Here is a 24066-nt window from a genome sequence, read left to right as displayed (position 1 = left end):
ATATTTCATAGTTTCGGTTGTGGGGGTTGGGGGGGGGGGGGGGGGGGCGGCAAGTGAATTTTCATTAGGTAAGTAATGCATACAATTTTTGAGATGGATAGAGGCACAGCTGAGATTAAGGAATGAAAGAGAATAATTAGATTAGAAGTAGTCAGGTTGTCAGAATATTTAAGTTTGTCAAAGTAGTCACTGACCTGGCAGAATTATCACTCACAAACTCATGAAAAAGTGGTAGTGGAATTATGATATTTTTAAAGTATGTTAATAACAAGAGGAGGTCTAAGGAAGACATTGGACTGATACTTGTTGAAGATGGTCATCTGGCTAACAGGGATGAAGAAAAAGCGGAGGCATTCAATGTGTTTTTTGCCTTAGTCTTCAATAATACTGGTAGACCTTGGGCTGCCTGGTCCCCTGAGTCAGGAACAGTGACTTTCCATTCGTGGACACTGAAATTGTAAGGGACCAGCTGTATCAGCTGAATGTTCACAAGTCCATGGGGCCTGATGCAATTCATCCCAGAGCACTGGAGGAGCTAGCAGATGTTACAGCAGGACCCCTCTCAATCAACTACCAAAGGTCTTGGGAGGTCCCTGCTGCCTGGAAGCTAGCCACCATTATTCCACTTTACAAGAAGGGCGTGAGGGAAGACCCAGGGAACTACAGACCTGTTTGTCTAACCTCGGTTCCTGGAAAAATTATGGAGAAGATTATATTGGGTACTATTGAAAGGTGTTTAAAGAATAATGCAGTCATCAGGCACAGTCATCATGGGTTCACAAAAGGAAAGTCCTGTGTATCTAATTTGATATCCTTCTATGATAAGGTCACCCACCTAGTGGGTGAAGGGAAGGTGGTGGTTGTAGATTTTTGGATTTTAGTAAGGCTTTTGTTACTGTCCCTCACAGCATCCTTCTGGACAAGGTGACCAACTGTGGGATGAGCAGGTTCATGGTGCGCTGGGTGAAGAACCCCTCAAAGGGTTGTAGTGAATGGGGCTACATCTGGCTGGCAACCGGTCACCAGTGGTGTTCCTCAGGGTTCAATTGTAGGGCCAGTGCTGTTCAATATATTTATTAGCAGTCTGGATGCAGGATTTGAATGCACCATTAGTAAGTTTGCTGATGATACCAAACTGGGAGGTGCTGTTGACTCTCTTGAGGGACAGGAGGCCTTGCAGAGGGATCTAGACAGATTGGAGCACTGGGCGATGATTAATGGGATGAAATGCCAGATTCTGCACCTAGGATGGAGTAGTGTCAAGCACAAGTATAAACTGAGAGAGGAGTAGCTGGAGAGCAGCCCTGCAGAAAGGGATCTGGGGGTGCTGGTTGACAGCAGGCTCAATGTGAGTCAGCAGTGTGTGCCCTGGCAGCCAAGAGGGCAAACTGCATCCTGGGGTGCATCAAACACAGCATAACCAGCGGTCGAAAGAGGGGATTATCCCGCTGTATTCAGCATTGGTGTGGCCTCACCTTGAATACTGTGTGCAGTTCTGGGCCGCACAATTTAAGAAGGATGTGAAGATCCTTGAATGCATCCGGAGGAGGGCAACAAAGCTGGTGAAAGGGCTGGAAGGAATGTCCTACGAGGAGCGGCTAAGGACTTTGGGTTTGTCTATTTTGGAGAAGAGGAGGCTGAGGGGTGACCTCGTTGCTCTCCACAGCTTCCTGAGGAGGGCAAGTGGAGACGGAGGTGCTGGTCTCTTCTGCCTGGGACAGGACTGTTAAAAGCTGTGCTACAGGAGGTTTAGACTGGACATTAGGAAGCATTGCTTTACCAAGAGGGTGGTCAAACACTGGAACAGGCGTCCTAGAGAGGTGGTCAATGCCCCAAGCCTGTCAGTGTTTAAGAGGCATTTGGACAATGTCCTTAATAACATGCTTTAATTTTTGGTCAGCCCTGAATTGGTCAGGCAGTTGGACTAAAGGATTGTTGTAGGTCCCTTCCAACTGAAATAGTCTATTCTGTTCTAGTTTGCATTAGGAAAGCAATTAAATACAGAAGTATTTAAAGCACAATAAATGCCAAGAGAGTGTGCTCTTATTCATGGGATGCTGTTAAAGAAAATTGTATCTGTTTTTTTAATATATTTTAGTGTTTGATGTTGGGAACTTAGCAGTGGGTAGTGCTGTGTCCTGTAGTAGGTGTCTGCCTCTTAAAAAGGTGTAGAAAAACTGGAAGAAATGCAGAGAAGCAGTTTTGGAAAGATAATAGGTTTGGAAACATAACCTATGAGGACAGTTAAGGAAATGGAGTTTGTTTGGCTAGCAAAGAGAAAATTATGTGGACACACATGAGTATGTTGTGGTATTGAAAACCTTTATGGAAAAAAAAAATTGGAGTTAAGACTGAGATCATTTGTTTCTTATGAATGAGCAGATAGTAGGAGGGGAAAAAACGGTTTAATTTACAGCAAATGTGATTATGATTAGTACCTAATCTTTTAAACTCTTATCAGTCTTTTCCCTCATTTATTGAAGAGGGAAGCAGACACCCAGTAGGTCTAGGATCACCCTTATACGGATTTTTAAAGAAACCACTGTTGTAGATCACAGAGACATAGATTTCATACTGAAGGCAGAAAGCCTTCATAGAAGGTTGCTTTTATGCTTTTTTTTCTCTCTTCAGTTACTTGAAGAGGTACTAGTGTTGCTCATATTCCACTTTTTGGAGTGTTTTGAAGAGAGATGAAGTCATATGTCATTACTCAACCTCTTGAAGTTTGTGTAACCTCTTCAAAGTAATTTTTTACCTTGCCATGTTGGAAACCGAAGTTGTTTACACAAAGTGCAAATCCCTGGATTAGTTTTCATATGACCCTCCTTAAAAGTATACTATAAAATCAAGTTGAAGAGTCAGGGTCTGAGGAAAAGATTAATAAAGGAGTGCATGGTGAACTCTGGGGAAGTGATAGTTCTATAAATAATTAATAGCTAAAAGCCATTTCAGAAAGATTGGTGCTCTGCTGAGGTCAGTATGAAAGTAGATGCTGGGACTTTCAAAAGCTCTTAAAGTCACCCTTCAAGGTTTGTTTAGATTTTTGTCTTTCTAGTGTTGAGTTCATTTTATGATAAAATGCTGATAGCAAATACTGTGAAGATTTGTTTTCTGGTGGTCATATGACACTATTCACTGGGCAACTTTCTACAGCAGCAGAGTATTTACAGATATTGTAAGATACAAAGCATTTCTAAGGAAATTCTTTTTGCAAGTGTTAACCCCATGAAACTCAAGCATACTTTTGTGGTAGTATTTACCATGTAGAGCATTTTAAGGAACAGTGCAGGAAGTAGTTGTGTACATCTCCTGGTAACATTTTGAAATAGCTATATGTGCTTTAGATATATCTTTTATATATATATAAAAACACAGATTGCTTTGTTTAGTTTTATATAATTCTGTTCTCACAGCTCACATGTCCTTTTTTTTTACCAAGGGTTGCAGTACTGGAGCTATATTTGATAGTGATAAATATAACTGAATAGATCATTGCCATAAACACAGGCTAGAGGGCCTGACATGAAATGCTCTTCAAATGTAGTGGGAGATTGTCCTTTCTGTTTTGATTGCAAGCTTTTCATAGAAAAGAATAAGAGAGAGGAACTATTATCACCCTCGCTTAACAGGAGGTGGCAGTTAGACTGGGAGGGGAAAAAAAGTAGTTTCTTCAAGTTCATACTGCAGTTTGTGGCAGATTCAGGATTAGAATCATGATCCCCTAAATCCCTGTCTGGAATGGCTCTGGCAAAAGATAGTAAATGAGCATTACTGTAAAATAATAGCTATTTCATCTTCTAGTATAGGTACAGATAATTTACATGATTAAGTTGTACTGGCAAATATATTTTGCAGTTACAATGTTGCTTAAGATATTTCTCGTTTTTTGTAAGAGCTTATCTTAAGCAGCATTCATTGTGTTTGTTTTGAAAGAATACATCAATACTTAAAATTAGGGTTAATTGGTAAAGTAGAATAAAAAACTTGGGGTTCAGTGTGAGTCTGTACCTAAAGGAAACCATGATGATCCTAGTTATCTCGGGCTTATGAATCTTTAAAGCTTAGACAGGAATAGAAATTATTAATTAGTAATAGAACGGGGGGTGTGTGTATGTTGCATGTGTATGTGTGTGTAGAGTTATGTGTTACAACATGAAGGACTTGTTTGGAAATTGTCTGATGGCATATTTCTTCTATTTTACTTTAAAGACTAGTTAAAATGTTTACAGGTAACACTGTCTCTCAACTTGTCCAAATAAGGTCAATCAAAGGACACAATATAGAATCAATTTTCATATCTCTGTGTCTTTTAATCCAAGTTTTAAGGATTGTGAAGCAATGCAGATCATACATACAGCTTTTTGATGTTGGCATTCTTTGTTACCTCCCATGTCCCCCTTTCCCCAGTCCCTTTGTGGGGAGGAGAGAAGAGGGTGAAGAGAAATAGTTTTAAATGATTTTGCTATAAGCAGCCCAAATGCATTAATAGTTTATAAATAAAAATGAAATATTTTTCTTTAAGTAATTCAAAGACCATATGGTACATATCTAGAATCACCTAAGTGGTTAATTGCATGTTAAATTCCTTTCCTCTTCCCTAGTGTAAACAACTGCAAAAATATTTACATTCCCTGCCTTGCTAGATTTATTTATCATTTTATAATAAAAACAAAGAAGTGTTATGAATTGAAATCTTAATCTCTTGCTTGACTCGCTTTCTAAAATGTCAGTGATGTCTCTGGGTTGGTTTACTTTTTGTGCTCTCCCACTCCTAACACAGAAATGCACGACACTGAAAAACTGGAGTACTGACATTAAGCAAGTTAGGGGTGCAGCACAAGATGTGGTTTCTTGAAATTAGGTTTCTGTTATTCTAAACAAGATTAGAAACTGCAGCAAAGGAAGTGGCTTTAAAGCTCTTTATTGGATTTTTTTATTATTGTGAAACTCCAGAATGATGATGATGTAATTCTATAAAACTTAGAGGGGCTCAGGCCAAAAATACAGAAAGTAAGTTGACCGAGCAAGCTGCTGCATACCTATGGAGAGAGTTGTTTCTGCCAGTCAGTGAGCGCTCTAGCTTTTCCCCAGAGGTAGCTACTGGCACAAACACTTTGCAAACTCTGCACTCTAAGACTCATTAAACTGTTTCTTCAAGTGAGAATGAATTGAGGACATCTTCAAAGCATGTTGTAAACTTATGTAACAAACTAACACAATAAGGAAAAAAAAATCTGTGATTTGTTTCAGAACAAAAGAGTGAATTCTTTAAGCTCTAAAGTGTATGTGAAAATCCTTTTCTCATTTCATAAAGTAAGCGAGTAGTTTAAACAGAAAAGTGGGAGAATAAATTCTGCTATGTGACAGTTTGGCCTCCCCAAAATAAGTGCACCCAGTGGCAAAGCTTGAGCTTTGGAGCCTGGCAGCTACAGCCCGGGCTTCTGCTAGCGGTGCTGGATTGCTCACTCCCATTACTGTGCAAGGGCAAGAAAAAAAGAGGAGCCTTACCAGGAAGCTTCTCAGCTTGTCTGACTGCAGGCTCAGTTATTTTGGGAAAGGGACCATAGAAGAGGTTCACAGAAGGGTGTTCAATAAAAGTAGATTAGCACGCTAATTCTGGGAGTTGCTGTAATGAATGAATGAGACTGAAATTTTCTGTCCATGTTGACTGGATGTCGTTGCAGTTCTGTGCTGTGAAATCTCTTGAGTATCTTCCTTGAATTTTGAGAAAAGTGATCTGGCACAGAATATGGGTGTGAAAAGCATGAAAATGTAAAGTGGTGTCAAAGATAAAAACCAGATCTCCTGGTCATCAGATAATACACGTTTTTTTCTTTTGCTAAAAGCACTTTTTCCCTCTGATATTTTAAAATGGCGCTTGTGCAGCTAGTTGTTCAGAATGAGAAACTTGCTAAGCTAAATGTGGAACATCCCTCCAATCTGTACCCCGCAGTAAATTCACCATTTTTCTGTGCTGAAAAGTGGCTTCATAGTTCTTGACCTGCAACGTGCAGCACTTTACATTCCACCTCCAGCTCCTGCTGTGTGAGTGGCTGACACAGTGCCAAGAAAACATTACCTGTACTAACTTTCAGCATGCTTGTTTGCAGGCCGGAGCAATGTTGTCCTTCTTTTCCGCTAGCCCTGATAAACCTTGGCCTCAGCAGAGGAAAATAGCCTGTAGTGACTTCCGTGCTCAGCGCCGTTCTCTTGTGGCTCCCAAGTTACCGGAGCCTGGAGCTTCTTTCTGACTCTCAGGAGTTTTACACCCGTGCTGATAGCTAAATTCAAGGGCATTAGGAGCAATAACATCATGTTAGTGCCAGACCCAGGGGTTCTCCACCCAGTAGCCCCTGAAGGAGATAAGTTGGCTTGCTCCTCTATTGGGTTTCCTGCCAGAATAAGAATTTAATTAAGAAGGGAGAGGGCGCCAAATATCATCTCCATCAAATATTGTTCCTCATGGAAACTATTCAACAACTTGCTCACTGATGTAATTACTGTAGCACACATTTTGTAATTAGAAGACTTAAGTGACGAAAATACTTTTCTTAATTTAGTGTTGGGTCTTTTCAGGTTCTCACTTGTGTTTTTTGTCTTAAGATGCAAAGCAAAATGGACTTAAATATACTTCGAAGTAACGAAATCACAACAGAAACAGTTGGAAGAGCATTTTGAAAAGTCCAAGCACTAGTCAAGAATTTCTGTAGGTTTTTTTTTCTTTCCAAAAGATGTAGTAGGATGTTGTAGCACTGATTCCGTGTAATTAGTGGAGCTTCATGGAGCAATGATTACCCACACTCAAACAAAAGCTAGGTTAGTATATATTAAGCTACCTGTAGTTTTTTCTTTTGGTTTTGTCTTTTTAGAATCACATCTAAATTTTTATATCAGATTATTTTTGTGATAATCTTAACAGTTCTAAATTTAGAATTCAAATAATTGAATCCTAAATTAGTTTATATAGTCTTCAAAACAGTTTAGTTTAACTGATCGTACCATATTGATAAAATGAATGAAGTGGCTTAACTTTTAAATAGAAGATACAAGTTGCAGTAAATTATTCAAATTTCTCCCAGAGCAGTAGTCCTATCCTCTCCAAAGATAACAGGATAAATACTTCTGTCCTCTGACTACAAAGGAAGCCTATGTGACTAGTTTGGGCAAGACACCTAGTTTAAGGTAGCTAAAGTAAAATGAACTGAATCTTACTCTATGAATGTGTCCAACAAGGACTTTTTAAAAAAAACATTCCTGATAAGGTGTAAGAATACAAAAGTATCGGTGAGGTTACACGATGGGATGGAAAGCCATTGCACATGGAATTTTGAAAATATTTCAGACATGGCTATAAGAGAAGATTAATAATGTTGGTGGAAAAAAGGCCCCTTTAGTAACTGCAGTGGATCAGTTGCACACCTTTATTTCAGTCTGTTGTGCTGGATAAAAAGCAGGCATGAACATGACCTGTGGATGGCATATTATCATAACCCATGGGCTATGCTGTAAAATGCACTGTTTTATAAACTCCTGGAATGGGTTCATGGAACTTTTTGAAGTAGGTGATTACTCACAGTCTTCATTAACTTTTTAGCTGCTTACCAAAAATATAACATTTAATAAGGAGAGTGCCCTAGTTCTACATGTCTAGCCTTTACTCTTTCCAAAAGGGAAATTGATGCGTCTTTTTTGTTTTGTTTTGTTTTAATATGGAGAAATCATTCAGCATTGGAAATAATTCAAGAAATCAAGTCATTTTGCATGTATAGCTGATTTATTAAAATGGAGTTTTATGCTAAAAGGCAAACTATTTAGTTTTAAATACATTTCCAGTGATATGTTTATTTTTTATTGATCATAGAACTTTTAAAAGGAGTATTAGTCTATATATTCCTGGGCTTTTTGAACATTTTATTGCCTAGATTGTAATCTCATCTGTATAAATTAGGAAGAGTTTTTTAATGCAGGCAGGTAGCTCCTTGTGAATTAGGGTAGAAGATGTGTCTTAATGTTTAATTATTTGTTTACAGGTAGCTAAGTCCAGTTTTGGAAAGTTAATTGCTAGAGCAGCATAGAATCAGAAAAGGTACTTAATCTGGTAGGTACTGGGTAATGGTGAAATATCGAAGATAGGGAGTTCCTGATCAGAAACTTTGTGGCAGGACTGAGAAAAAAAGTAGTGGCAGGGAGTGATGACATACTAGAGTTATTCATACTCTGGAGTGGGGAAAATCTGTACTGGTTAAAAAAAAAAAAATTTAATATAGGCTTCAAACTTCACTAGGGAACAGCAGTGTTTATAATTGGATTTCCCTGACTGCTGTTTGCAATAGGAGAACAATCTTAGTTGCAGTATGCCTTTGAGGATGGTAACTTATGTAACTGGAGCTATCTAAAAGCATGTTCCTTATGTATTCCAGTGAAGGAAGAGAGAGTCATCTATACCTTATCTGTCTTAGGCATCTATCTTAAGATGGATTGACTCATACTCTATTTTTGTTTCCTTTTCTGGATACCGGTCCTGTTGCCAATGAATTTTTGAATTTCAACTTCATCATGTTCGAGAGACTCCCCAAATGCAGGGAGAGATGAGCAGTGTCTTTCCTTGATCTTTATATCTCCTTTCCTTTTCTCTTTTGAAAGGAAGCAATGTGAAGTTTCTTACTTAAATACATTAGAAAAGACAAGGTCAAACAAAATGTCTTATATTTGAACAGAGGGTACTGACGCCTGTTTTAGGTGCAGACTCTGAAACAAGCTTTTGGTCTTGGACAGGTTGCTGAGAAGATGTTCTTTTCTCCTTGTTTACTTGTGATAGAGAGTTTCAACAAACCCAATAATCCTGGAAGTGCAGATGAGCTGTTTTAGGTGCAGATCATTAAATGCAAGAACATTTGAGGTGAAGAATGTAATCTTGAGCTGTTGAGGAAGACATACTGTCTAGTTACAGCTTATATGATCCACTAAAATAATTCCTTTCTGATGAGAAAGGTAGAAATATTCTTCCCTGTGTCAAGCTGATAGAAATTATTTTTGTTTGTAGCAGAAAAAGCAAGTTGGATTTTTTACTTAAATGATCTATTTGGAAATCATTTAAATTTCTCAGTATGTGAAACCAATTCATGAGTAAAGCTTTCCACATTCCTGAGAGAGTTGTACTTTGAAGTTGAAACTTTTCATCCTAAGTTTGAAAACTTACCAAACAGTAAAATAAAAACTGACATGTTTTCCTGCCCAGTCTTCTAAAAATGTAGGCTCTCTGATCTGTTTCAAAATGTGCTTTTAGTTTAGTGATTATGGTTATAATTAAGGGACTAGTTAGAAAAACTGTAGCTATAAAGTATAAACACGGCAACCACAATACTTTTCAGAGCAAACTGGAGAATCTGTATCCAAGCTGAATGTTTTTATATACTTGCATTACAATGAGATACGGTACAGTTGGTGTTTACCTTAAAGGAAAGAAAAAAAGTTAATAATTCTTAAGAATTTGCAACATGCATCAAGACCCACAGGAAAATTGAAGACTGGAGACATTTTTTTCATCTCCTCTAACTTTGCTGCTCCTTCTTTAAACTAGTTGTGTAGGCTACCAGTAGAGGCCAGATTGCTCACCCCTGGCAAATTCCATCTGTTTTGGACACCTGTCTTAGGGTGGGGATAACCATCTTGTTAAAAGTAGCTTTTGAATGGCTGAATTACAGCTAACTTTGAAACTTTATTTGTAGGTGTTGCTCAGAAAAGGGAGCTAACAACTTTGTTTCTCATCAGCTGTTCACAATGATCTAGATTATAGGGCACTGTTTGCTACCTTTTTTAAGGTAAAAAGACTGATTAAAAGCCAAATACTTTCTTTTCCCACCCTCTCAGTTGATCTTTTTTTTTAACATACACATACATCTTTGACTTGGCTAATGGAGAATAAGATGATGATCAGCACTTTCCTGAATAAAGAAACATAGTTAACTGCAGCTGTCAAAAATCAGGAGATTGTTACTTACAGTGTGATAAAGAATCACAGTCAAAGATAAATAGTTCTGGAAAATTGCTAACGCCCCTTCATTTTTCTGTTTGGCTGCCTCAGAATTTCAGCTATTGACTCTAGGATAAGAACAAGCATCTGACAGCCCATGGATTTAAATTTAAAACGTGTTATGCTACTTTATTGTTTATCTTCTAGTTCCTCTTTAAAACTCTGCTTTCTATAGTACCTACAAAAATCTTGACAACAGTCATATCACAAGAATGTTAAGAGCTTTGACTTTGTATAAGAGGACAAATAAGGTATGGGACTCGTCTCCTCTTTGGTTTCCTCAGAGAGCCAAAAGGACAGAGTGAGTTTCTCACCCCTTCATCTATACATTCATCCATCTTCAGTTCAAAAAATATGCCCAAATCTGTTGGGAAACAATGTCTTTTCAGCTTGGACTTGCTTGCCTTTGCACATTGCACCAGAGAGGTGATGAAATCTTCATCCTTGGAGATACCGAGACTTTAGACAGAGCCCTGGGAAACCTCATCAAAGTTGGCTCTGCTTTGAGCAGGGGTTGGAATAGATGACCTTCAGAGGTCTCTCCCAATTTAAATTACTCTGCTACAGTCAGGGAAATAAAAAAAAGTATTTTTATTTCTGTGAAAGTAAGGCTGATACTTCTGATTTTCTCTGCTAAGAAAACAAAAGTAAACAGTCAACACCAGACAGCATTAAAAAAAGAATCCACCATCACTGGAATGAGTCATAAAAGCAAGTAACAATACATAAATTAATAACAATATAATTACAGATGATAATCTGCTATATATATGCATTTAAAAATGTGCAAACAAATCTGTGAACAATGACATTGCATGTGGATGTGATTTGTCTACCTCTGAGTTTATTGGCATATGGGAAGCTGTGTTTTTTATAGTATTAAATGCAAGTCCCTATTATCATTTTGTTTGTGGCAAAAGTCTATAAATTGAACTTTTCCAAGTGTGACACTGCACTTACATACATGGAAAATGATAAAATCTGGTGTTACTTGTAAGAAGGTAATTGTGGTTTTCTTTCAAGACCAGTAGAACAACACAGCTATTACCAAATATGAATACAGTTTTTTACAGCTTTGTTTTCTCTCCTTCTGATGCTATTTAAGTATAATTTCAATTTTGATAATCAGTATATTAGATATACAGCATTTAGGTTGAAAAATGCTGCTTCTAATAAAGGATGTGTTCATTCTGGGATTTCTGGTAGTGGTTGGGGTTTTTTCTTTTTTCTTTTTTTTTTAAACTGTTTGTCATTGATAGTATCAAATCTCTTCCATCATACTTCAGAAAATGCCGAACAGTTTAAAGGATTTAAAAGATTCTGTTGTGTTTTTTTGTTTGTTTTCTCCTTACAGGCCTGGCAGCTGCGATTCAGTCATCTTGTGGGCTACGGTGCCAAATATTACTCCTACCTCATGTCTAGGGCTGTTGCCTCCATGGTGTGGAAACAGTGTTTTGCTCAGGACCCGTTTGATAGGTAAAACCAGAGAAAATATTAAGTAGAATGAAGTGTCATGCTACTTGCTTCTGAAAGGCATGAAACAAATGGGGCCATGTGGGTTGACGGGCTTTTTTAATGACAATTAGTTTTTAGCCTTTTTCTTGATTTTAAGAGGATTACAAAACAGGAAATGACCGCAGGTATAAAGAGTACTTTGGGACATGTTCATTGGTGCAAAAAAATTCGTGTTTGATGTTCTAAAATACAGGTGTGCCAGTTGGGAGGCACTGAAATTCATATTTAGATGTAATTAGAGAGCTTGATTTTCATAGGTGCCTAATTACTTGTAATTTTCTATTGAAATCAAAGCAACTGCAGGTATTAAACAAGCTTCATGTCACCAACTTCAAAGCGAAGTATAGCTATCCTACTCATTTTGCTTTGTGAAAGTAAAAAGTAAATTGTGAGATCACAAATTCTGTGTTCTTAGACATTAGGTGAAAGTTCAGAGCATTGTAAGAGAGCAACTTTTCCCCTCAGAGCAATGAAGGCTGAAATGTTGTTCGCAAATTAACTTCTATAAACACCAACGCATATTCACATGTATAAAATTTGTCTAGTTCAGTTACTTATAGTATAATTTTGAATGTAATTTGAAATTGAGGACTCAACATGGAATCAAGGCAGGCATTGTTTCAGGGTGGAAAATTTCATTTGATCTCTGTCTCTGAGTTCTGTAGAGATCCTAGAAGCAAATCTAACTGAAAGCTGAACAGGTTGTGTTTGCAAGTGACTCTAACATCTGTGTTTCTCCAGGGCAATGGGTGAGCGTTATCGTAGAGAGATGCTGGCACACGGCGGTGGAAAAGAGCCCATACTTATGGTTCAAGGTAGAAAAAAATTAGAACTTTTTTATTCCCTTGCTCAATAATTTAACTGCATTTCCCAATTTGGTCTTTTTAGTTTAATTATGCTTTTCATTTGATTTATGAAAGAAAACTTGTTCATTTTTTTAGTTAAATGGACTGGTCATCAAATTTGTGTCATGGTCAGTAGAACTCCTTGTGATACACAGAATAAAAACACACAGATAGTTGGGGTAAAGTGTTGGAAGGGTTTGTATTACAAGGCTGTCTAAAGAATTCACAGTAAGAGTATTGCATACTTGAAGGAAGATAGATGACACCATTTTTGGATACAAAAAATGAGTAACTTTTACATACATGAAATTCATAATAGATCTGGTTATTTTGTTTACAAGAATTTGAACTTGTTTTGGCCATGTCATTTTAGCATTATCAAAATAGCTTTGGTTGTATCAGTACTTTGAGTGTACATTCTCATGAAATGGAAGTCTGAAGACTGTAATAAAGAAACATGGTTCATTATTCCTGTCAATACCATATTTGCCTTTTGAATCTGGAAAATAACTTCTAAAAATCATTCATAGCAATAGCAAAAATACTATACTTAATACATATTAAAAAAATAAAATGTCAGGAGAATGAAACAAGTTGACTGCTGACTTTATCTCAAATCTATCAATGACATTGGGATAAAGACTTTCCTCTGTAATGTTGCAGTATTCAAACAAAAACTTTTGCATTAGTATCGCTGTTCCTGTTATGAGCACTTTGTAAGTATTTTATCTAATGGGGCATCTTTCAACTTGCTCTGAAATTCTTAATATTAAAGATTAATATTAATTCATTGGCCTCTGTTCACTCCAGTTTGGTAGACTGGAATTTGTGGGGTTTTTTCCTACAGATAAGGAAGACAGTGGTAATGTGTCTGTATTTCATCACGAGACTGGCAGAGTTTCATAACAAGAACATTTCAGTTCTTTGACCCATCTGTTTATATTTGAGGCCATAATCTCTGCTCTCCTTAGACTCATAATGTATTAAGCAACTATATATTCTCTAGATTAGTCTATTTATATTTCTGATCTACAGGGTTACTTTTCATTCAGCATGACTTTGCAAAGTTGCCTTTCTTTACTGTTCTTGAAGAGTCTGTGTTTGTAACCTCAAAAAACTGTAGCCCAAAATTGGGGATTAAGTAGTTGCAAGACAGGAATGTACATCTTTACAAGCAAATCCAATTATTATATTGTAAGTCATATGGTAGAGAAAGAAGGAACGTTTTTAAACACCAGTTATGCTTATAATCTCTTCTATTTCTGGGATGTATTTTTAATTTTACTGAGCATGGAATCTTCCTGGAATGTCCTAGAGGCTATGCTGAAGTTGCTGGCAGTGTGCTCCCTTGAATCAAATATTTGAATGAAGTTTGCAAAATTCATCTGTGGATGGACTTACATAAAATCTGTGGAAGTACAACTGGCACTCCCCCTTGCATATGAGAGAACACAGTGGAACACGGTACAATCAGTTTGGGGTTGAGAGTATGCGTCAGTTATTTTGGATAAAACTTGCTACTGGAATTAAACTGAAAAAGTGGCATCATAGTCCAGGAAATTCCAAGTTTTTTTAAGTTTAAAGGAAATCCAAATATGATGAATTCTGGCACGGTACAGTGAAAGCACACAAACAAGTTTAACTCTTGTAATGCAGTAATTAGATGTTTTAGGCATTTCAACATTCATAGTCCTCATGCTTATAGTCCTCAGTTCATTTAGTCCAGATAGTTCATCAGTGACTTGTCAGGACCAGTGGTGAATGATGAAGAGGCAATAGCTGTGCAGCCTGGGGTTTGAAGAAGAGAGCAAGCTATGTTTAAGGAATAGTTGTGCATACTGCAGGGCAGTGAACTTGACATTAATGGTAGAATAATGGGATCTTTTATGATGTGATCAAAAAAATCTATGCATAAAACATACACAGTTCGATTTTTAATTTTTTTTCTTTAAATCAGTAAATCCATAAACCACTAATCAGAACTGTGTGTCACTTTAAGGTCAGTAACTGTAGTGCACCTGCTGGTGTGTTTCTTCATGTGTAATAGGAGAACCAGACAGGAGTAACTCCTTTGTGTCACCAATAGCTTGAGTGATACTGGTGATAAGAGCACAGACTGATTTACAAAAAATGGCAGAAGTTTTCAAGATGTTTTCACAGAATTATAGAATCATAGAACAGTTGTGGTTAGAAGGGACCTCTGGAGGTCATCTGGTCCAACACTTGAGCTCAAGCAGGGACATCTAGAGCTGCTTGCCCAGGACCACATCCAGATGGCTTTTAAGCACCTCCAAGGATGAAGACTCCACCACCTCCCTGGGCAAACTGTGCCAGCGCTCGGTCACCCTCACAGGGAAAAAGTGTTCCCTGGTGTTCAGAGGGAACCTCCTGTGTTTCAGTGTGTGCCCGTTGCCTCTGGTCCTGTCACTGGGCACCGCTGAGGAGAGCCCGGCTCTGTCCTCTTTGCACCCTCCCTTCAGGTATTTATACTCATTAATAAGCTCCTCCTGAGCCTTCTCTTCTCTAGGCTGAACAGTCCCAGCTCTCTCAGCCTTTCATCATAGGAGAGATGCTCCAGTCCCTTCATCATCTTAGTGGGCCTTTGTTGGACTTTCTCCAGTGTGTCCACGTCTCTCTTGTACTGAGGAGCCCAGTGCTGGAGACGGCACTCCAGGTGTGGCCTCACCAGTGCTGAGCAGAGGTGAAGGATCACCTCCCTTGGCCTGCTGGCAATACTTTGCCTCACGCAGCCCAGGATGCCATTCACCTTCTTTGCGGCAAGGGCCCATTGCTGGCTCATGTTCAACTTGGTGTCCACCAGGACCCCCAGGTCCTTTTCTGCCAAGCTGCTTTCTTGCTGGCTGGCCCCCAGCATATACTGGTGCCTGGGGTTGTTCCTCCCCAGGTGCAGGACTTTGTACTTCTCTGTGTTGAAATCTGCCCCATCATCCGGGTCATTAATGAAGATGTTAAACAGGACTGGACCCAGTATTGACCCCTGGGGTACACCACTAGTTACTGGCCTCCAGCTAAACTTTGTGGCACTGATCGACTTCCCTCTGGGCCTGGCCATTCAGCCGTTTTTTAATCCACCTCCCTGTCTGCTCATCTGGCCTGTACATCAACAGCTTCTCTGTGAGGATCTATGGGGAGACAGTGTCAAAAACCTTGCTGAAGTCCAGGTAGGCGATATCCAGAGCTCTCCCCTCATCTACCAGGCCAGTTGTTTCATCATATAAGGTTATCAAGTTGGTTAAGCATGACTTGCCCTTGGTGAATCCATGATGACTATTCCTGATGATTTTTTTGTTGTTGTTCATGAGCCTGGAAATGGTTTCCAGAATTAGCTGCACTACCACCTTCCTAGGGATTGAGGTGAGACTGACCAACCTGTAGTTCCCTGGGCTCTCCTTGCTGTTCTTAAAGATGAGAGTGACCTTTGCTTTTTTCAAGTCTTCTGGCACTTCTCCTAGTGGCCATGATTGATCAAAGATTACTGAGAGTGGCCTTGCAATGCCATCTGCCAGCTCCCTCAGCACTTGTGGGTGCATCCCATCAGGGCCTGTGGGCTTATGTATGTCCCGTTTGCTTAAGTATTCCCTGTTCTGATCCTCTTCCATCAAGGGTACATCTTCCTTGCTTCAGATTATCTCCCTGGCCACTTTTGTATTCTGAATTTCACTTTTATACTCTGTATTTCTTTAATATTACTTTAAGCAGAAATCTTAAAAGATATTAAAGATCATAAAAATAACCAGAATTCATCAGCAGATTCCTTGCCTGTGCTGCATATTGTGATGTTCATTTGTAGACAGTGCAAAACTTAAACAAGCATGCTTGAATGACTCCCTGAAAAATAAAATTGAGGTGACTCAGATCTTTTGACAAGTTAATAATTTGATTGCTTGTTTGGGATTATTTGAGGTTAAATCATAGAACACACATGAGGAAAAGCTTATTATATGTTTACACTTAATTGCTCTGTATTTGTTATAAAAATTGAGAATTTAAGGAGAAAAGTAAGAACAGTTACTTGTTCTTTGATTTGTTTACGTTCAATCAGCTTCTGACTCCTTTTGCTGCATTGTTTCCTTTTCATTACTGATGTTCAAGAATACTTGATTTCCACCTTTTGTTGGTTTTCATCAGTTGCAAAACTGCGCTCCCATAGCAGATGACCAAACAGATTCCTGATTAAAAACAGATTCCATCAAACTTAAAAGCTTGTTGATTTTACTCTTCTTCAGGGAAACAGTCCAGATTCTGTGCTCAGTAGTGCCATATTTCAAAAACCTTAAGTTACATAGGCTGTTATTTCAGGCATTTTTTCTTTTTATATAAAGAAATGCGCTTGTACAACTCTGACTTTTGGATGCACATATGTAGCCTCACCCTTGAAATGCTTCTGTATCTCATTGTGAAGTTAGCCATGTTCATTGACTCTTTGATAACAGATAACTTCACAAGCGCATTTCATTTATACAGTTTCTTTGTTACGATTTTCTTCTCAGAAGCTATCTATTGTCTGTCTTTTGTGTTTAGATATGACCCTAGCTTTTCATCTTTCTCCCACATGATTCCATAGATATACTGATTAGGGAAGATAAAGGATCTGACCTGCCATCCAGTGGAGTTACTGACAAGATTCCTGTTTGGACTAGTCTTTAATTAGAAAACGCAGTATACTTTTTGGTTGTTTGGATTTTATTCTCTTGGCATTTGTTTCCATTTAAAAAAAACAACCAAAACAAACCACCACAAAGGCTTTATGAAACCTTTTTTAACATTTTCTGAAGTGACACCTTTTATCCTACCCCTTCGATAATCTACAAGATACAGAAATAGTCACACATATGAATAGCGGGAGCACTTAAAAAATGAGTGAACAATGCTTTGTCCAAGAGGCTTTCTTTTTTATTTCCTTAGAGAGGAAATACAGTTTGAGAAGAACTCGATTCTTCTGTCATTTTGGGTTGGCCACATGGATCTTGCAGACCCTTTCCTTCCCAGGACTACATGGCATTAGGGATTCCAAATTCCTTTAAAGATAGGTAATGCAGGTGTCCCTTCCAGGTCCAGTTGTGTGCTGGTTGCAGGTCTGAACAAGATTCAGGTGTGCACCATCCCTCCCTCTCTCCCTTGGCACTCCCTGACTGGAAAGAAACCCAGGTGCATAGGCAGAAAGTGAATTGCAGTGTGAAAAGTACTGGGTTGGGTGATCTGGGAACCGAGAGCATGGAACATACCCTGGAGTGCGCTTCTCTTGTAGTTTTGATGCAGTCACGTTACCCTTTGGGTCTCTGAAGAAGTCCTTGTGCAAAATATATGTGAAGTTGTGTTCTTGATTTGTTAATGCTGTATTATATTGCAGACAATCATACTCAGCTGTGTGAATACCTGGTAATCAAACCAACTAAATGTGTACATAAACACACGTTTGCTCCAATGCAGTTTGAAAATTTGTTTTTCCGTTCCTCAAATTGTACTTCCTGTAATAATGATGATTTGAAGAGGCTGTAAAAATCTTCAGATAATGATTGTATGTCTCTTTGAAAGTATAAGACATATGCATAAATCCTAAAAGGTGATATGAATGGCAACATATGTTAACTCAAACTACACAGACCCGAAATAATTAGTGTTCCAAAGGGGCAGAGGCCAAATTTTGCCACAGGCTTTATTCTTCTCCCAATTTTCAGTGATTGTAGGTTATAGCTAACCATCTCTCAAAAGGGTGTGGTTAACCACAGTGCTGTAATGTGAAAGAAAACTTCAAAGCAGAGAAGATAAGCTATGCAGTTGCCTTAGGCTTGGGAGAGACTGAGCTGAAATAGGAGTTGGGCTGAATGTATAAAATACACTCCTAGATTTTAAAACTGCAACCACCAGACCTTGTGGACATCTTACTAAATCATTTAGACTGAAGTGCTGAGTACTTACAATATATCAAAGCCAGTCTTGCTTTGATATATTTTAATGGAGTTTAAAGGGAGACATGACCATTCTTAACACATCTGTAGAGTAAGAGGTTAAAACATGGAAATACCATCAGTGTCTGTTTCTTTTGGAGTTGTCTACTCTAAAATCTGTAGTTACTTATTTCATAAGAGCATGATCATTTTACTACAGTAGGAGTTCTTCAACAATGACCTCAATTACTCTTCATCCTTCTGTTGCAAAAGCAAATTCTGCTAGCGTCTGCTTTTGATGTCAGTGATGGGAAAATAGCAATGCAGTAGACCACTAATGCAAGAAATCTGAAATCTGTTTGTATTATCAAAAGTTGGAACTATGGGTAGGAGGTCATTTGACATCACTATTACCAGAATGATTTTGAATTCTCCTAAGTATTTAAAACAAACCATGTGGAGTCTAAATGAATGCAATTTGTGACATGTTTTGAGTGAGATTTGGTAATACTGTATTCAGCTGCACTAAAATACATCCAGGTATACTGCAGTTAATTATGTTTCTTTTATTCATTTTGTAATATCCAGGGTTGGAATCTTTTTGGTACGTTTGCCATTTTTATGTAAAAGGGAAATTAAATTTACTTGAAGATAATCCCAACATCAATCTCTTCTTTCTCCCTAATCATTACACTGTTAGCTTTTCTTCTTTTGCAACATACTGGTAATCGTAGTTTTAAGAATTGTCCACAGCAGAATAAATTTTAGTGCATCAAAAGAATTGGCTAAACATCATCCAGGCTGTCTGTTTTTCATAAAGTCAGTATTGGAAGGGTTTTTTTGTATTTGGGAGCTTGGGGAGTGGTGCTTATGTCTATTATGGCCATCTTTATATACTGTCTAAGCAGCATTACAGTCATACCTCCATATTGATATCTGATAGAAAAGGGCACATTGGTTCTTTTATAGAGCCACGTCTTAAAAATTGGAAGGAAGGAATAGTTTCACCAACTTGAGGTTTTTATACCTGAGCTAGTCATCCAGGTTTCCTTTCAGGGATACAGGGAAAAGTAGGCACTTCATAGGCACAACTCATCTTATCATAAAGTAGACCTCTGAAAAAGGTCAGATGAGTGGCACCCATGAAGGTCTTCCTACTGTTCAGTCTCTAGAAATAGAGCCAGTTACTTCAGATGTAAATGAGGCAAAATGAGGCCAAAAAAAGGCAAAACGAATTGCACTGTTGGGACTGGACTGCTCCAGCTGAGTTCAAGACGAAGCTCCAGTAGCCATGCATGACAGTACATGTTCCAGTAGGCTGCCATCCATGTCATCTTCTTAAGGCATTCTCTCCACTTCTGAGAAAACTGAGGGAAAATACGAGTTTAAACTGGAATTTTTCCAAGGCTGTTAGGGAGGAAATATGCATCTCCCCCAGCCAGCCCACTCAAGAACCTGAGAGAGGGAGACTGCAAGAGGCCACGGCTCTCTGGGGAGGTTAGATTAGTAGCTGGTATCTGGACACATCTGTTTCTCAGCCCAGCATATAGCAAGTCATTTTTCACTGTGAACTAGAAGTAATTCCACAGCAATTTTACTAACATTAGAGTAGATGACAAGTTGTCGTGGTTTAACCCCAGCCAGCAACTATAAGCACCACGCAGCCGCTCACTCACTCCCCCCCTCACCCAGCGGGATGGGGGAGAAAATCGGGAAAAGAAGTAAAACTCGTGGGTTGAGATAAGAACGGTTTAATAGAACAGAAAAGAAGAAACTAATAATGATAATGATAACACTAATAAGATGACAACAGTAGTAATAAAAGGATTGGAATGTACAAATGATGCGCAGGGCAATTGCTCACCACCCGCCGACTGACACGCAGCCAGTCCCTGAGCGGCGATTCCCTGCCCCCCCACTTCCCAGTTCCTAAACTAGATGGGACGTCCCATGGTATGGAATACACTGTTGGCCAGTTTGGGTCAGGTGCCCTGGCTGGGCATGAGAAGCTGAAAAATCCTTGACTGTAGTCTAAACACTACTGAGCAACAACTGAAAACATCAGTGCTATCAACATTCTTCACATACTGAACTCAAAACATAGCACTGTACCAGCTACTAGGAAGACAGTTAACTACATCCCAGCTGAAACCAGGACACAAGTTTACCAAGTATTTGGAAATATTAATTCTCTTCTCTTTCATTTTGAAAATAGCTTGATGCAAACTTCATTTAACAGCATTTCAGTCAAACTATATACAGTACGAGATTTGTTTTTCTTTTAGTGCTCAGTATTAATACACTGGGTCATGGTAGTTTGTGTTGACACTTGCAACGTGTTTAAATCAGATTGAGATGGGATTCTGTGAGGTCTTAGCAAGAAAATTCTTTTTGGTTGCTTACACAAAATTACCTTGAGCCGGTCCATTTCCTGGTGGGTTTTGAATCATTGTGTTATAGTAAAAGTTCCAGCCTTTTAGCAGCATGCAATTATAAATTCCACTGAAAGCAAATATTGTTGAGGATGTGAAAGAGTATAAAATTATGTTCAGTAGGTACACTGATCAGAAAGGGTAGAACAAGGTTATATTTACATTGGCAGTTGTCAGAAAGAACAGATTACTTCAAAGAGGTATGAAGATTAAATTTTACGTTATTTGGCAGCTGTACTGTTTTTTTTTTCTGGTACAAGTAATGCAGTAAATTTCCATATATAATCTTGAAAATGTTAACAACAGTGAAAAGACCAACATCAATGTAATGTTAAGTACAAAGAAATATCTGAAAATAATTTACAGGATATATTCTCATGCTTTCTAAAAACTGGGATTTTGTGGAGGAAGGTGTGAGATTTTTAGCTGCTCTTTTAATAGAATTACCTGACAAAGTACTTGAGCATGATTCTTCATTATGGTAATTTCCCTGTCTGTTATTCTGTTGCCATATACTGCAGCTAACAGATGCACTAATTAAAATTCTTAATAAAAGGTATGTCCTGGTACTGTGAAAAAGCAAAACTAAAACTGCAGTGCACTGAAAATGCTTTTGTTTGGGTATGTTTCATGCCTTGTGAAAAATTTCAGAGATATTTGTACTTTAAATACTAAATTAAATGCTTTTAAGGTGTATAACACTTTGAGAAAATACGTTGTTTTTTCTGGCTCTGTCAGACCTGAGACTTAGCGGATAAGGATTTAGATACCCGCTCAGTCACTGATTTATTCCAGTCATTTGGAGAGGAGTGAGTCTATGGTTACATTGCTTTAAAATGGGATATAATTCCCTGCTTAAGCAAGATTGTAATAATAAAAATCAGTTAACAATCTTGAAACCTGTCAATTCTGTGATAACATGTAACAGGTAGCTTGAAGAAATTAAATAATCCCCATACACTATAATTGCATTTATTTCCTGACAAAGAAACATGATAGTCGTTTCTGTCATATTGTGACATTAATTGTTAGTTAGCAATAAGCTTTATTATTGACAAAGCTTGCAAGGTCATAGTATTCTTGCTAAGAGTCTGTTGTCTTGGTTTTGTAGGTATGCTTCAGAAATCGCCTTCAGTTGAAGATTTTGTGGATGCCCTTGTTTCAGACTTAGACCAGGACTTTGAAACATTTATCATGGACTCATAAAAATATGTTCAACAGTACTGAATTCTTTTATGGAAGATTGACTATGTCTTCATAATTGTGGATAAAATATTGTTGTGACTGGTTTTGCTTCTTGGTGAACACTTGTAAAAGTTTGAATATTCATGTTGATGGAACAGTAATAAATAATTTCATTGGATCACCTGGTTTCATTTATGAAGATGATGGCTTTCTGTTGCATAGGAGCTTAAGCATGGAATTGGAGAGAACAAATCCTCTAGCACGTACTGTTAAAAAATATGATCTTGTTGGAACAGCTGATTAAATGGGAATTGAACTCATCTTCAGGATGAGTGGAGTGGTATGAATTGTCTTTTGGTACACACATTGGATTCAGTGTTAGGACATACTTGTTGAGTGTCATGACCCAGAACTGCTTGCATGGGTCTTTCTCAATGCTCGTGGATATTCTTTAAAGTTGTTTAACCCTATTCCTTGCAGGAGTTCTGCATTGGGGAAAAGGAAATTGTGTTTGCTACGGAGGGGAAATGGAAAGAAAGATGAAGTGGAAAACTAGGAACTGTATTTGAGATAGAGAACAAAAAGATGGGAGAAGAAAAACTGTAGTCATACAAGTACATGATGGAAAACGTCAGGGTGTGGAGGAAAGAGGTACCTTGCAACACAAAAAAAAGAGAGACAGAGTAAAACAGGTATCCCACAAATGTTTCCTAGTGGAGGATAACATGGAAGGTAGCCGTGCCTTTGTAGCTGTGATGATCTAATAGGTATACGTGTGGCCATGTTTGTAGGTAATAATAGTATCTTTTGTTATACGAAGCCATTGCGTAGGTCTTCTTCAGGTTTGGAACAGAATAGCAAACTTTAAAGCTAAATACAGAAGAGGGACCATTCATTGTATCAGGTGCAGAAAATGGTTGGGAGGAGGAATGGAATTTACAAGGTGCCATAAAACTGGTCTTGCTATTGAATTAGTATTTTTTTAAATATCCAACAGAGTTACCACAAAAACTAAAAAAGTGTAAATTTAGGTGTGAGTAGAAACACATTCTGAAGATGGGAGGTTCTCAAAAGGATACAATAGCTCATGAACCTAAATTTAACAACACCTCTTGGAGTATTTAATGGAAGTATGTTTTAAAGGGAATTCAAGGGTGCTGCTAAGCGAGCCTTGTGTTGTTTGTTGCCTGGTTTTTGAACTGGAGCAAACTACCAGTAATGTTTATCTGGAGTTGGCACATGTTGAAAGACTCATTGTGACAAAAAGAACTTAGCAAAAGGAAATCCTAGTGCTGACACGGCCCTGGGAGCACTACGGTAAAGAAAATAAAGCATCATAATTGGCAGAATAAACAGGGCATTTAAAATTAAGAGATTGCCCCTAGATTTTAATTTGAAAGAAATTCAAGTGTTGTTGGTTCTAGAGTATAGATACTTTATCAAAATATATGTAGCCATCATGCTGTTTTATGCCCATGGCTGCTATTACTTCCTTAATTCACTGTCTAATTTGATCCTTCTGTAAACAACAGTCTTTTCAAGTTTTTATCAGAGTGGCGTCAAACAACATCTTCCTCATACTGAAATCAGATATAGACAAAGAAAGGAAGAAAATCTTGTCTTTTGTCAGAGCACAGTGGACTGTAGCTTATTGTCACAGATTCATAGCTCTTAGGACATTTGGCAAAGATGGGAGCTGGTAGAAAAATAAATACAGCTCAGAACGACAGCTTCAGGGGTTTTGTGAAAAAACTCTGTTGACTCCAGTAATTTTTGTTTTATAAAATAACCTTTGAGGATTGAACAGTAGACATGATTTAAGCCTCTTGAGAACATATTGTATCACCACTACGATGCTTACTACAGAAAGGGAAATATTATTCTAAATTTTTTTTTTTTTCTCTTTTTTGGTAGTTTCTAAAAATGCTTCCAGCTGTTCAAATGTCTGATGTTTTTCCCTTTCTTTTTTTCTTTTTGAAAGACTTTTATTTTCCAGCAAATATGTGTACTTCCAGTAATGTGAGACCTCTCTTGCGACCAGTAGTGTAACTATTCATAAATGTAAAAATCACTGTAATCCTTTTCCAGCATTCCATATTTTCCCACTGGGGCTGCTGAACCAGCTATCCAAAAGTTGGTTTTATAAT

At 38.1% G+C, this 24066-nt stretch overlaps 1 protein-coding gene across 1 annotated transcript in view; it reads left to right on the top strand.

The window, feature by feature from the left end:
• MIPEP (mitochondrial intermediate peptidase) overlaps positions 1–22029 on the top strand; it is a 79183-nt gene extending 57154 nt beyond the window's left edge. Inside the window, exons 18-20 of the mRNA XM_010572798.1 lie at positions 11388–11509; positions 12290–12363; positions 21846–22029. Coding sequence (XP_010571100.1) covers positions 11388–11509; positions 12290–12363; positions 21846–21940 — 291 coding nt within the window. The 3' untranslated portion in view covers positions 21941–22029. The remainder of the gene's footprint in view (positions 1–11387; positions 11510–12289; positions 12364–21845) is intronic.
• Positions 22030–24066: the final 2037 nt, after the last annotated feature.

The sequence above is a fragment of the Haliaeetus leucocephalus genome, unplaced genomic scaffold, assembly GCF_000737465.1.
Source record: "Haliaeetus leucocephalus isolate CR32 unplaced genomic scaffold, Haliaeetus_leucocephalus-4.0 Scaffold351, whole genome shotgun sequence".
In the NCBI taxonomy this organism is placed as follows: domain Eukaryota; kingdom Metazoa; phylum Chordata; class Aves; order Accipitriformes; family Accipitridae; genus Haliaeetus; species Haliaeetus leucocephalus.
The sequence above is the reverse complement of the archived record's forward strand: the minus strand, read 5'-3'. Positions and strand labels throughout refer to the sequence as shown.